The sequence below is a fragment of the Oncorhynchus clarkii genome, chromosome 22, assembly GCF_045791955.1.
Source record: "Oncorhynchus clarkii lewisi isolate Uvic-CL-2024 chromosome 22, UVic_Ocla_1.0, whole genome shotgun sequence".
In the NCBI taxonomy this organism is placed as follows: Eukaryota; Metazoa; Chordata; class Actinopteri; order Salmoniformes; family Salmonidae; genus Oncorhynchus; species Oncorhynchus clarkii.
In genome coordinates this window covers 40,367,340-40,381,844 of record NC_092168.1, presented here as the reverse complement: position 1 = coordinate 40,381,844, position 14,505 = coordinate 40,367,340, and the positions used below count along the sequence as shown (strand labels likewise).

General features: G+C 42.6%; 1 protein-coding gene across 2 annotated transcripts in view; it reads left to right on the top strand.

Moving 5' to 3' along the window:
* The first annotated feature begins 618 nt into the window (after positions 1-618).
* The window catches only part of LOC139380417 (transmembrane protein 163a), a 94,114-nt gene continuing 80,227 nt past the window's right edge, over positions 619-14,505 (top strand). Inside the window, exon 1 of one of the 2 annotated variants that reach the window (XM_071123077.1) lies at positions 619-907. In XM_071123077.1, coding sequence (XP_070979178.1) covers positions 724-907 — 184 coding nt within the window. In that variant the 5' untranslated portion in view covers positions 619-723. Of the gene's footprint in view, positions 911-14,505 lie in introns of both variants that reach the window. The other variant, XM_071123076.1, reaches the window with a different exon arrangement.

Here is a 14,505-nt window from a genome sequence, read left to right as displayed (position 1 = left end):
AAGTATTAAATAGTTGCAAAGTAGATGATTAGTTAAAATGCTAAAGGTGTCCATGGTGTGGTTAAAAAATGTAACCTTTGGGTTGCTAGACATTCATGTTATATGCAGACCCATACTCCCTGACCTTGGCATAAGTAACCTTCTGTCTTATGTAACCATATCAAACATAACATATCATACCGTTGTTTTACAGAAAGAAATTAAATAAATTGTTTATGGTATCGAAATCCAGTAATTGATTGACAGTTGGGTGTTTTCGAGCTATGTTCTTGCATTCTGCGCATGGTTGCGTGTGATGGAAGGATTTCGGGGGAGGGGTAGAAAAGTTGTCGCGTCAAAAGTCGACAATTGAGCATCAAATGGCAGCCTTGTGTCTTTATAGCAACTGCATGTCGATAATAATCAGATCTATATTACAAGACTCAAGCAAATGAACCCATTTATGAATCGGAGCAAATTAACCTTGATTTATAAATCTTCTCACTGCAGTTCCCTCTATCGTGCGAAATCTCGTCGTCAGAGAGAGTGGAGAGAGAGGGGTGTGGCCGTAAGGGGTCTGTTGCTGCTGATGCTGTGGAGATTGCGTTTATCTCTCATCTAGTCATCGCTGTCTGCACTTCGTCCTGTCAACACCGGCGTCATTCCCGCCCTGGATGGCTGCATTTGTAACTCCGGTGTGAGTTATTTTTTTCCCGAGGACTTTTGACTTATAAGTAAACAACCATGACTGACCCAATGACACAAGATTCATTCCCTGTCCCGGATCCCACAATCGTGGACCCTTCGGCCGTACGGAACGGCGGGTGCGCGTCTAATGCGAATCTATCCAAAATACCGAGTCAAGACGATCCTTTTAATATGGACCGGGACCAAGAGATGAGAATCACCGACAGCGTTGATGGTCAAGGTAGTAAGTAATTCAGGGATTACAAACTTTATTGTTGTAAAAGTAAATCCTCACCTTGACGTGATTGATGGGCGCTTCTGGAGTTTATTTATAGCATCTGGAAAGTGGTTTTGATCAATTATTAATTTGATAAATTATTAATGTGTTGCTATAATAACTTACCTGCTTAACATCAGAGACATGTCAATTTGGCAAAGCAATTGGAGATAAATAATAGGCAAGCATCGCTGACTCTTATTGTCAAGATGTTGTGTCTGACATTATCTAGGTTATTTCTTCCGGATGATTCCCAAAACCCTTATGTGAATTTGTAGAGGTTATCAAACAATACAAAAATGGATGTACATTTTGAGCCTGAATTCAATGTGTGAAATCTTTTTTTAGAGAGAGATAAGATGCAGTGGTTATGAAAATGCCCTCAATATTCAGAAGTTTTGTCTGTCTCACACACACACACACACTCACACACACACACACACACACACACACACACACACACACACACACACACACACACACACACACACACACACACACACACACACACACACACACACACACGCACACACACACACACACACACACACACAGGTCATGCTAAATGGAAATGGAGGGAGACAGATTTACTTTTACTAAGGTCTGACATAAGGTCTGTACATAACCTATGTTATACAGTATAACAGTATAACATTCCAACATAGATATAACCAAGACCCCTATCATAACATCCCAACATGGATATGACCAAGACCCCTATCATAACATCCCAACATGGATATAACCAAGACCCCTATCATAACATCCCAACATGGATATGACCAAGACCCCTATCATAACATCCCAACATGGATATGACCAAGACCCCTATCATAACATCCCAACATGGATATAACCAAGACCCCTATCATAACATCCCAACATGGATATAACCAAGACCCCAATCATAACATCCCAACATGGATATAACCAAGACCCCAGTCATAACATCCCAACACATGGAATAAACAAACGTACAATCAATAATACAGTAGAAAAATCTATATACAGAATGTGCAAATGAGGTAGGATACCAGAGGTAAGGCAATAAATAGGCCATGATGGCGAAGTAATTACAATATAGCAATTAAACACTGGAATGGTAGGGTGTGCAGAAGATGAATGTGCAAGTAGAGATACTGGGGTGCAAAGGAGCAAGATAAATAAATAAATACTGTATGGGGATGAGGTAGATTGGATGGGCTATTTACAGATGAGCTACAGTGCCTTGCGAAAGTATTCAGCCCCCTTGAACTTTGCGACCTTTTGCCACATTTCAGGCTTCAAACATAAAGATATAAAACTGTATTTTTTTGTGAAGAATCAACAACAAGTGGGACACAATCATGAAGTGGAACGACATTTATTGGATATTTCAAACTTTTTTAACAAATCAAAAACTGAAAAATTGGGCGTGCAAAATTATTCAGCCCCCTTAAGTTAATACTTTGTAGCGCCACCTTTTGCTGCGATTACAGATGTAAGTCGCTTGGGGTATGTCTCTATCAGTTTTGCACATCGAGAGACTGAATTTTTTTCCCATTCCTCCTTGCAAAACAGCTCGAGCTCAGTGAGGTTGGATGGAGAGTATTTGTGAACAGCAGTTTTCAGTTATTTCCACAGATTCTCGATTGGATTCAGGTCTGGACTTTGACTTGGCCATTCTAACACCTGGATATGTTTATTTTTGAACCATTCCATTGTAGATTTTGCTTTATGTTTTGGATCATTGTCTTGTTGGAAGACAAATCTCCGTCCCAGTCTCAGGTCTTTTGCAGACTCCATCAGGTTTTCTTCCAGAATGGTCCTGTATTTGGCTCCATCCATCTTCCCATCAATTTTAACCATCTTCCCTGTCCCTGCTGAAGAAAAGCAGGCCCAAACCATGATGCTGCCACCACCATGTTTGACAGTGGGGATGGTGTGTTCAGCTGTGTTGCTTTTACGCCAAACATAACGTTTTGCAAAGCCGCCAAAAAGTTCAATTTTGTTTTCATCTGACCAGAGCACCTTCTTCCACATGTTTGGTGTGTCTCCCAGGTGGCTTGTGGCAAACTTTAAACAACACTTTTTATGGATATCTTTAAGAAATGGCTTTCTTCTTGCCACTCTTCCATAAAGGCCAGATTTGTGCAATATACGACTGATTGTTGTCCTATGGACAGAGTCTCCCACCTCAGCTGTAGATCTCTGCAGTTCATCCAGAGTGATGATGGGCCTCTTGGCTGCATCTCTGATCAGTCTTCTCCTTGTATGAGCTGAAAGTTTAGAGGGACGGCCAGGTCTTGGTAGATTTGCAGTGGTCTGATACTCCTTCAATTTCAATATTATCGCTTGCACAGTGCTCCTTGGGATGTTTAAAGCTTGGGAAATCTTTTTGTATCCAAATCCGGCTTTAAACTTCTTCACAACAGTATCTCGGACCTGCCTGGTGTGTTCCTTGTTCTTCATGATGCTCTCTGCGCTTTTAACGGACCTCTGAGACTATCACAGTGCAGGTGCATTTATACGGAGACTTTATTACACACAGGTGGATTGTATTTATCATCATTAGTCATTTAGGTCAACATTGGATCATTCAGAGATCCTCACTGAACTTCTGGAGAGAGTTTGCTGCACTGAAAGTAAAGGGGCTGAATAATTTTGCACGCCCAATTTTTCAGTTTTTGATTTGTTAAAAAAGTTTGAAATATCCAATAAATGTCGTTCCACTTCATGATTGTGTCCCACTTGTTGTTGATTCTTCACAAAAAAATTCAGTTTTATATCTTTATGTTTGAAGCCTGAAATGTGGCAAAAGGTCGCAAAGTTCAAGGGGGCCGAATACTTTCGCAAGGCACTGTATGTACAGTTGCAGTGATCTGTGAGCTGCTCTGACAGCTGGTGAGGGAGGTCTCCAGCTTCAGAGATTTTTGCAGTTCGTTCCAGTCATTGGCAGCAGAGAACTGGAAGGAGAGGCTGCCAAAGGAAGAATTAGCTTTGGGGGTGACCAGTGAGATATACCTGCTGGAGCGCGTGCTATTGGTGGGTGCTGCTATGGTGATCAGTGTACTGAGATAAGGCAGGGCTTTACCTAGCAGAGACTTGTAGATGACCTGGAGCCAGTGGGTTTGGCGACGAGTATGAAGCGAGGGCCAGCCAACGAGAGCATACAAGTCATGGGGTGGGTGGTATATGGGGCATTGGAGACAAAACAAATGGCACTGTTATAGACTGTGTCCAATTTGTTGAGTAGAGTGTTGGAGGCTATTTTGTAAACGACATCGCCGAAGTCGAGGATCGGTAGGATGGTCAGTTTTACGAGGGTATGTTTGGCAGCATGAGTGAAGGATGCTTTGTTGCGATATAGGAAGCCAATTCTAGATTTAATTTTGGATTGGAGATGTTTCATGTGAGTCTGGAAGGAGAGAGTATACAGTCTAATCAGACACCTAGGTATTTGTAGTTGTCCACGTATTCTAAATCATAACCGTCCAGAGTAGTGATGCTGGACGGGCGGGCAGGTGTGGGCAGCGATCGGTTGAAGAGCATGCTTTTAGTTTAACTTGCATTTAAGAGCAGTTGGAGGCCACGTAAGGAGAGTTGTATGGCATTGAAGCTCATCTGGAGGTTAGTTAACACAGTGTCCAAAGAAGGGCCAGAGGAATACAGAATGGTGTTGTCTGCGTAGAGGTGGATCAGAGAATCACCAGCAGCGAGAGCGACATCGTTGCATTTTAATCGGCATTGGAATGATTTTAGTCTTCCTATATGTAGCTTACATTTTTGGTCTTGAGCTATGGTTTAGCCCAGCTATACCCAACTGAGGCCTCTGTCATAGGGTGACCAGAGCAGATGTAATGAGATGGTAACTGAAGAGACTAGGTAACTAGGTAACTAGGAGGATTGTACACTCAGAAAAAAAAGGCGATATCTATAACCTAAAATGGTTCTTCGGTGGTTCCCATAGGATAACCTTTTGAATAAGCCTTTTGGGTTCCATGTAGAACTCTTTTGGTTCCAGGTAGAACCCTTTTGGTTCCAGGTAGAACCCTTTTGGGTTCCATGTAGAACCCTTTTGGTTCCAGGTAGAAAGAACCCTTTTGGGTTCCATGTAGAACTCTTTTGGGTTCCATGTAGAACCCTTTCCACAGAGGGTTTTAAATGGAACCCAAATGGAGGACAGGCGAATAACTATTTTGGAAGCTTTTTTTCTAAGAGTTTAGGTGCTGAAGCTCTCTAATGAGGCCCAGTCAATGTGTTAGAGAGCCTTAATGATGCTCGTTGCCCACAGGGATGAGTCTGAGACATACCGACTGGAAAGAGATGAGAGAGAGAGAGGGACATCAATGAGGAAATGTTTTTGAACGGTTTGCATTAAAACAGTAGAGCCCCATACCCCCACCACCACTCCCTCCACATATGCTGCCTCCATCTCACCCCCATTTACATACAAGACTGTAGCCTTGCTGCCTTTCAGAACTGCAGTCGTTTGAATATGCCTGTTAAGGCTGAATGCATAGTTTCAGAAGTAGGGCTAGAGAGGAGACTATAGCTTTCTGGCACAGATTGTTAGAGCTGTACATGTTGCTCACTACAGATATACAGTACACGCTGGATATAACATCTCTGTGCCTGTGTCTACAACTGTGCCTCTCTGCTTCTCATAGCTTCAACATGAGGTTTCCGAGTCGTCGTCGTCCCCCCCCCCCCCTGTAATATCATGTGTTACCTGGAATCACCCCAACCAATCAATTCAGTGCTTTGAATAATTTATGTGTTTTTAATTGACAGCTGGCAATAGGAGAGAGTGCGGAGGAGTGGAATGTCAGAGTGAATTGAGATTATGTTGGAACCACCTTTTAAAACAGGTTCACGTTTACTGTCTTTAGTCTTGTCCTTGTGGCAGCACTGAGCGAGTTCCCCTTAGATTTGTATTTTTATTTAACCTTTACTTAACTAGGCAAGTCTTTATTTAGATAGGCCAGCTGCAAAGTCAAAATTGGCTATATTGTAAAAATGCATTTTTTTTTGTTGTTGTCTAATTTAAGGTTAGGTTTAGGCATTAGGGTTAGCAGTGTGGTTAAGATATGATGGCAGTGTGGGTAAGATTTGAAGACTTTGTGGCTGTGCTAGCTAGTGACCACTGCAGAGCTGCCTCCAGAACAAGATTCATGATGAAAAATGCCAACCTGCCCTTTTAAAAGGGAGGGTTCTATGGGTTTTTTCAGAAAATGTATTAACATTCTATTAGAGAGATTACAGTCATAGCCTAGAGTGCCATGGGAATCTAATCACATATTCATTAGAGGGCGAAAATTGGAATTACTTCCAATTTGAGTATGTTGAAGATTATGAACATGTAGTGAGGGAATCTACTTAATCCACAAAACCAGCATGGATCGACAATTCATGTATTTCTATGGGATGAATTAAACACACTCTTAAAACGAGGGTTCTTTGGAAGGCAAGGAGTTCTAACTAAAACCTTTTTCATCCTAAGAACCTTTTTTTTTGAAGAAAGGAACCCTTTCTTCAAAAAAAAAGGTTCTTAGGATGAAAAAGGTTTTAGTTAGAACTCCTTGCCTTCCAAAGAACCCTCGTTTTAAGAGTTTGATGAGGATCCTTTGGAAGGAAAGAAGGGTTTTACATACAACCCTTCTGAATCTGAATAAGATTTTTGATAGTATTTTTTTTTCTTTCTTTTAAATAGTGCCTGACCATGAGTGTTACCTCACTGTTTAAACTTAGAATAATCTGGTCAATTTAAAAATATGTGTGAGAATGTTTTAAACTGTACCCATATGGGAATATTTGTGCATACATCTCGTATTCCCTTAATGATTTTTACGTATACAGTACTGACATAGTATATTCAGTGCATTCGGAAAGTAATCAGAACCCTTGAATTTTTCCACATGTTGTTACGTTACAACCTTTTTCTAAAATGGATTATTTGTTTCCCCCCCCCCCCCATCAATCTACACACAATACCCCATAATGACAAGGCAAAAACAGGTTTTCAGAAATGTTTGCAAATGTATTTAAAAAAAATGGAAAATATCACATTTACGTAAGTATTCAGACCCTTTACTCAATACTTTGTTGAAGCACCTTGTGGCAGAGATTACAGCCTTGAGTTGTCTTGGGTATGATGCTACAAGCTTGGCACACCTGTATTTGGGAAGTTTATTTTATTCTTCTCTGCAGATCCTCTCAAGATCTGTCAGCCTTCTGGAAGGTTCTCCCATCTCCACAGAGGAACTCTGTAGTTCTGTCAGAGTGACCATAAGCTTCATGGTCACCTTGCTGATCGAGGCTTTTCTCCCCCGATTGCTCAGTTTGGCCGCGTGACCAGCTCTAGCAAGAGTGTTGGTGTTTCCAAACTTCTTTCATTTAAGAAGGATGGAGGCCACTGTGTTTTTGGGGACATTCAATGCTGCAGAATTGTTTTGGTACCCAGAGCTGTGCCTCAACACAATCCCGTCTCTGAGCTTTACGGGCAATTCCTTCGACCTCATGGCTTGGTTTTTGCTCTGACACCTTATATAGACAGGGGTGTGCCTTTCCCAGTCATGTCCAATCAATTGAATTTACCACAGGTGGACTCCAATCAAGTTGTAGAAACATCCCAAGGATGATCAATGGAAGTTGTGTAATGAACACGATGGGAGACAGAGAGCTGGTTTCAAGTGCAGGGCGCAGCAGGTGTTTATTGTTCAAGGACCACAGGAGGAGGCAGGTATCTGGGTCCAGGGGCAGGCAAGAGGTCATACACAGGAGGAGGCAGGTATCTGGGTCCAGGGGCAGGCAAGAGGTCATACACAGGAGGAGGCAGGTATCTGGGTCCAGGGGCAGGCAAGAGGTCATACACAGGAGGAGGCAGGTATCTGGGTCCAGGGGCAGGCAAGAGGTCATACACAGGAGGAGGCAGGTATCTGGGTCCAGGGGCAGGCAAGAGGTCATACACAGGAGGAGGCAGGTATCTGGGTCCAGGGGCAGGCAAGAGGTCATACACAGGAGGAGGCAGGTATCTGGGTCCAGGGGCAGGCAAGAGGTCATACACAGGAGGAGGCAGGTATCTGGGTCCAGGGGCAGGCAAGAGGAAGAGGCAGGTATCTGGGTCCAGGGGCAGGCAAGAGGTCATACACAGGGGGTCCAAAAGGCAACAGTACAGGCAGGGAAAAGGCTAGTAACGTAGGTTGATAACAGGAAATCAGATAGGCTTAAGTACAGGCAGGGAATAGGCAAATGGTGTAGTTAGTGAGGCAGGCAAAAACTATCGTACACAGGAAGATTAAATTACGGAAAAACAGAGCTCCGAATAGATGTGTGTCTCACAACGATGGGGTGCAAAGAACTGAACTAAAATAGTGTGTGATAATGACATGCAGGTGTGTGAACAGGTGATCAGAATTCAGGTGATTGGGATCTGGAGAGTGAGCTGCGTTCAGGGGATCTATGTGTTTGAGAGTGTGAGCTGGAAGCAGACGTTACAATACCTAGTTATGTATCTTTGTGTAGCATAAGATCAATCAATCCAGTTTACATCATGTAGGTTGTCTCAATAATCAATATATCCCTACCCTGGCATTTCATCTGAATGGAGGTTGCAGGTGATTTAAAGTTCCAGTTGTTGGATATCCTCACTCTGGCTGGATTCCAATAGGAATTACACATCACTTTGCAAGCCATAGTGTGACATGCAGGCCTGATGTGGCCTGTAAACCTGGAGTTTCCGACCTTCCGGCTCTAGGTAGAACCTTTAGAGGATCAAAGGGTTCTTGGTTGAACCCTTTTATAGAGGGCTCTGGTTAAAACCATGTACAGACGGCTCAATGAATAACCCTTCATAGAGGGTTCTAGATGGATCCATCTGCAAAGGGTTCTACCCAGCACCGAAAAGGGTTCCCTTTTGGCAGGGGTAGGCAGCTAGATTCAGCCGTGGACCCATTTTTGTCGTAGCAAAATGATGGGGGGACGGAAAATAATGAGAATAATTTATACACTGCAAATTGACCACAACTAAGCCCAAAAAGAGAATGTATATGAAAACAACAATCATTTCATATACCTTGATTACATTAAGACACGATCGCTAATGTACATGTTTTTTTATTTTTTTTTTATTTGTGGGAATACTTGGGGACAGATTTCTTATATAAAAACATTGGGCGGGCCAAAGAAAGTTGTGGCCCTCGAGTCCCCTGTTGCTGACCTCTGCCCTATGGCAGACTGAAAAACACTATATGGTTCTACTTTGTAGCGAGCCTACATACTGTGATCTTTACCCTCCATAATTCTGAGAAAAAGAAAGTATGAATCATCCAATGTATGCAGTGTATCATCAAATGTAGGGTCAGTGTGTGTGTGTGTGTGTGTGTGTGTGTGTGTGTGTAGAGGAAGTGAGTAAGAGAACATCAGGGAAGAATGCAACTTCGTTCAACTCACATGATCCACATCTAGGATCAGCAGTGGAAACATGTGCCCAACAACCTCGTTCCCTCCACACACACACACACACACACACAGACAGACAGACAGACAGACAGACAGACAGACAGACAGACAGACAGACAGACAGACAGACAGACAGACAGACAGACAGACAGACAGAAAGAGAGAGAGAGAGCTGTTATTAACTCTGTCCTATAAGAACTGTATGGAGCTGGGCCATGTGACTCTCGACCACCAACTAGCCTACTCTTCTTAAAGCTGACCTAAAGACCATGGAGGATAAGGGGGATTTTGAATTTGACTTTCACCCCTGACTGACTTGGCTTGAGACTCACCCCTGAGGACACTTGAACATGTGATTCCCTTTGATTTCCGTTTAGAATAACTAATGCTGCTGAGACACAGCTTTACAAGCTGATTTCAGGTCAGAGGTCAACAAGTTGTCAGATCTGTGTGGTCCCCATAACATTCCTGCCTTCCACTGAACTCAAATCATCGAGTAAAGGGAATGAGATATGAGCTGGTAAATATTTCACTACGATTGTCCCCCTAGGGAATTTCACCCTTTTCCTCTTGTGGATGTGACTGTAACACAAAAAATTATTGATTATGTCAATTGGTCGTCAGAGAGACGAGGATGAGAGTACAATGAGAGGAGGGGTTCCATGTAGTTTTCTTCCATTATGATGTCTGTAGTTACTGTCAGTCAGTGTGTATAAAGAGCTAAGAGTCTTAGTGCTTATTCACACAAACCCACATGGCAATGAAGAGGGAAGCACTGCAGGATTCATAATCACAACATCTAGTATTGAGTTTGAGTTTAAGTTAATTTTTTATTTTTACAGGGACAGTGTACATTAATCAACGTTTCAGTAAAAGTGCTGGTTTTAGCCAACCGGCTAATTTTCAACCGCAGTCCCTGGGCAGGTTTTTAAAAACCATTACAAAACCGACAATCAATGAGCAGTGAGCACACGCACAGCAACACAGGACAAGCAAGACATAGCATGCAGACAGAGAAACATAGCACAAAATGCAACAAGACATTGAGGGTCTCTGTGCTGTAAGTCTCTCTCTCTCTCTCTTTACCCCCCTCTCCCTCTCTCTCTCTCTCTCTCTCTCAATTCAATTCAATTCAAGGGCTTTATTGGCATGGGAAACATGTGTTAACATTGCCAAAGCAAGTGAGGTCTCTCTCTCTCTCTCTCTCTCTCTCTCTCTCTCTCTCTCTCTCTCTCTCTCTCTCTCTCTCTCTCTTTCTTTCTCTCTCTCTCTCTACCCCTCTCTCTCCCCCCTCTCTCTTTCTCTCTCTCTCCCTCTCTCTCTCTCTCTCTCTCTCTCCACCCCTCTCTCTCACCCCCCTCTCCCACCCCCCTCTCCCCCTCTCTCTCTCCACCCCTCTCTCTCTCCCCCCTCCTCTCTCTTGCTCTCTCGCTCTCTCCATTTTTTTCCCTCAATTCCATTTCAGGGCTTTATTGGCATATGTTAACATTCCCAAAGCAAGTGAAGTAGATAATAAACAAAAGTGAAATAAACAATATAAATTAATAGTAAACATTACACTCACAAAAGTTCCAAAAGAATAAAGACATTACAAATGTCATATTATGTGCAAATAGTTCAAGTACAGCGAACATAAATATGGGTTGTATTTACAATGGTGTTTGTTCTTCACTGGTTGCCCTTTTCTTGTGGCAATAGGTCACAAATCTTGCTGCTCTGATGGCACACTGTGGAATTTCACCCAGTAGATATGGGAGTTTATCAAAATTGGGTTTGTTTTCAATTTCTTTGTGGATCTGTGTAATCTGAGGGAAATATGTATCTCTAATATGGTCATAAGTTGGACAGGAGGTTAGGAAGTGCAGCTCAGTTTCCACCTCATTTTGTGGGCAGTGAGCACATAGCCTGTCTTCTCTTGAGAGCCAGGTCGGCCTACGGTGGCCTTTCTCAATAGCAAGGCTATGCTCACTGAGTCTGTACATAGTCAAAGCATTCCTTAAGTTTGGGTTAGTCACAGTGGACAGGTATTCTGCCGCTGTGTACTCTCTGTGTAGGGCCAAATAGCATTCTAGTTTGCTCTGTTTTTTTGTTAATTCTTTCCAATGTGTCAAGTAATTATCTTTTTGTTTTCTCATGATTTGATTGGGTCTAATTGTGCTGCTGTCCTGGGGCTCTGTGGGGTGTGTTTGTGAACAGAGCCCCAGGACCAGCTTGCTTAGGTGACTCTTCTCCAGGTTCATCTCTCTGTAGGTGATGTCTTTGCTATGGAAGGTTTGGGAATCGCTTCCTTTAAGGTGGTTTTTAACAGCTCTTTTCTGGATTTTGATAATCAGCGGGTATCGGCCTAATTCCGCTCTGCATGCATTATTTGGTGTTTTACGTTGTACACAGATGATATTTTTGCAGAATTCTGCATGCAGAGTCGCAATTTGGTGTTTGTCCCATTTTGTGAATTTTTGGTTGGTGAGAGGACCCCAGACCTCACAACCATGAAGGTCAATGGGTTCTGTAACTGATTCAAGTATTTTTAGCCATATCCTAATTGGTGTGCCAAATCTCTCAGCTTGTTCACAGTGTTGTGGAAGTTGCCTTTGGCGCTGATGTTTAGGTCGAGGTATGTATCGTTTTTTGTGCGCTCTAGGGCAACGGTGGACAGATGGAATTTGTATTTGTGGTCCTGGCAACTGGACCTTTTTTGGAAGACCATTTTTTTGTCTTACTGAAGTTTACTGTCAGGGTTCAAGTCTGGCAGAATCTGTGCAGAAGATCTAGGTGCTGCTGTAGGCCCTCCTTGGTTGGTGACAGAAGCACCAGATCATCAGCAAACAGTAGACATTTTACTTCAGATTCTATTAAGGTGAGGCCGGGTGCTGCAGACTGTTCTAGTGCCCTCGCCAATTCTTTGATATATATGTTGAAGAGGGTGGGGCTTTTGCTGCATCCCTGTCTCACCCCACAGCCCTGTGGAAAGAAATGTGTGTGTTTTTTGCCAATTTTAACTGCACACTTGTTGTTTGTGTGCATGGATTTTATAACGTCATATGTTTTTCCCCCAACACCACTTTCAGTCAATTTGGAGACCCTCATGCCAAATTGAGTCAAAAGCTTTTTTGAAATCAACAAAGCATGAGAAGACATTGCCTTTGTTTTGGTTTGTTTGTTTATGAATTAGGGTGTGCACGGTGAATACATGGTCTGTCATATGGTAATTTGGTAAAAAGCCAGTTTGACGTTTGCTCTGTTCATTGTTTTTACTGAGGAGAAGTACGAGTCTGCTGTTAATGATAATACACAGGATTTCCCCAAGTTTGCTGTTGACATATCCCACAGTAGTTATTGTGGTCAACTTTGTGTCCTCTATTGTGGATTTGGGTGATCAGCCCATGGTTCCAAATATTGGGGAAGATGCCAGAGCCAATCATGATGTGAAAGAGTTTAAGTATAGCCAATTGTAATTTGTGGTTTGTACATTTTATCATTTTGTTGAGGATACCATCAACACCACAGGCCTTTTTGGGTTGGAGGGTTTGTATTTTGTCCTGTAGTTCATTCAATGTAATTGGAGAACCCAGTGGGTTCTGGTTGTCTTTAATAGTTGATTCTGAGATTTGCATTTGATCATGTATATGTTTTTTCTGTTTGTTCTTTGTTTTCGTGTCAAAAAGATTGGAGAAGTGGTTTAACCATACATCTCCATTTTGGATAGATAATTCTCTGTATTAATGTTTGTTTAGATTTTTCCAATTTTCCCAGAAGTGGTTAGAGTCTATGGATTCTTCCATTATATTGAGCTGATTTCTGCTGTTCTTTTTCCGTAGTGTATTTCTGTATTGTTTTAGTGATTCACCATAGTGAAGGTGTAGGCTCAGGTTTTATGCGTCTCTATGTTATTGGTTGGACAGGTTTCTCAATTTCTTTTTATTTCGATTTTTGCATTTTTCATCAAACCATTTGTCATTGTTGTTAATTTTCTTTGGTTTTCTGTTTGAATGGTTTAGATTTTAGATACTGTTTAGGTTTTCTACTGCCAAGTTTATGCCTTCATTATTACAGTGGAACGTTTTGTCCAGGAAGTTGTCTAAAACGGATTGAATTCGTTGTTGACTAATTGTTTTTTGTTAGGTTTCTACACTACTTTCCTTTCATCTATAGCATTTCTTATTAATATGCAGTTCCTCTGGCTTTGAAGCCTCATGATTGAGTATTGCTCTGTTCAAGTAGGCTGTGATTTTGCTGTGGTCTGATAGGGGTGTCAGTGGGCTGACTGTGAACGCTCTGAGAGACTCTGGGTTGAGGTCAGTGATAAAGTAGTCTACAGTACTACTGCCAAGAGATGAGCTGTAAGTGTACCTACCATAGGAGTCCCCTCGAAGCCTACGATTGACTATGTACATACCCAGCATGCGACAGAGCTGCAGGAATTGTGACCCGTTTTTGTTGGTTATGTTGTCATAGTTGTGCCTAGGGGGGCATATGGGGGAGGGAATGCTGTCACCTGCAGGCAGGTGTTTGTCTCCCTGTGTGCTGAGTGTGTCAGGTTCTTGTTCAGTTCTGGCATGTAGGTCATCACAGATTAACTAGTGCATGTCCCTGGGCCTGGAAATTATTGATTTCCCCCTCCAGGATGGAGAAACTGTCTACATTAAAGTATGGGGATTCTAGTGGGGGGATATAGGTAGCACACAGGAGGACATTTTTCTCTGTTGAGATCATTTCCTTTTGAATTTCTAGCCAAATGTAAAATGTACCTGTTTTGATTAATTTAATGGAGTGAGTTAGGTCTGCTCTATTCCAAATTATCATACCCCCTGAGTCCCTTCCCTGTTCCACACCTGATAGTTTGGTGGATGGGACAACCAGTTCTCTGTAACCTAGAGGGCAACCAGTGGGCCCATCTCCTCTATACCATGTTTCTTCTATGATGACATTGACCTCAGGCCTTGGATATTCCAGGATGAGATAGTGAAGGCTTGGGGTCTCTAGAGTGTCCAATATTGTTATTCTTGTGGTTTGGCCTCAAACCAGTAAGTGTGAGCAGAGCCTGCTGAGCATCTGGTACATGCCATTGGCTTGGGCTATTGTAAGTGTGGGGGTTGGGCCTGTTTGCCTGCTCACGGCCTGGG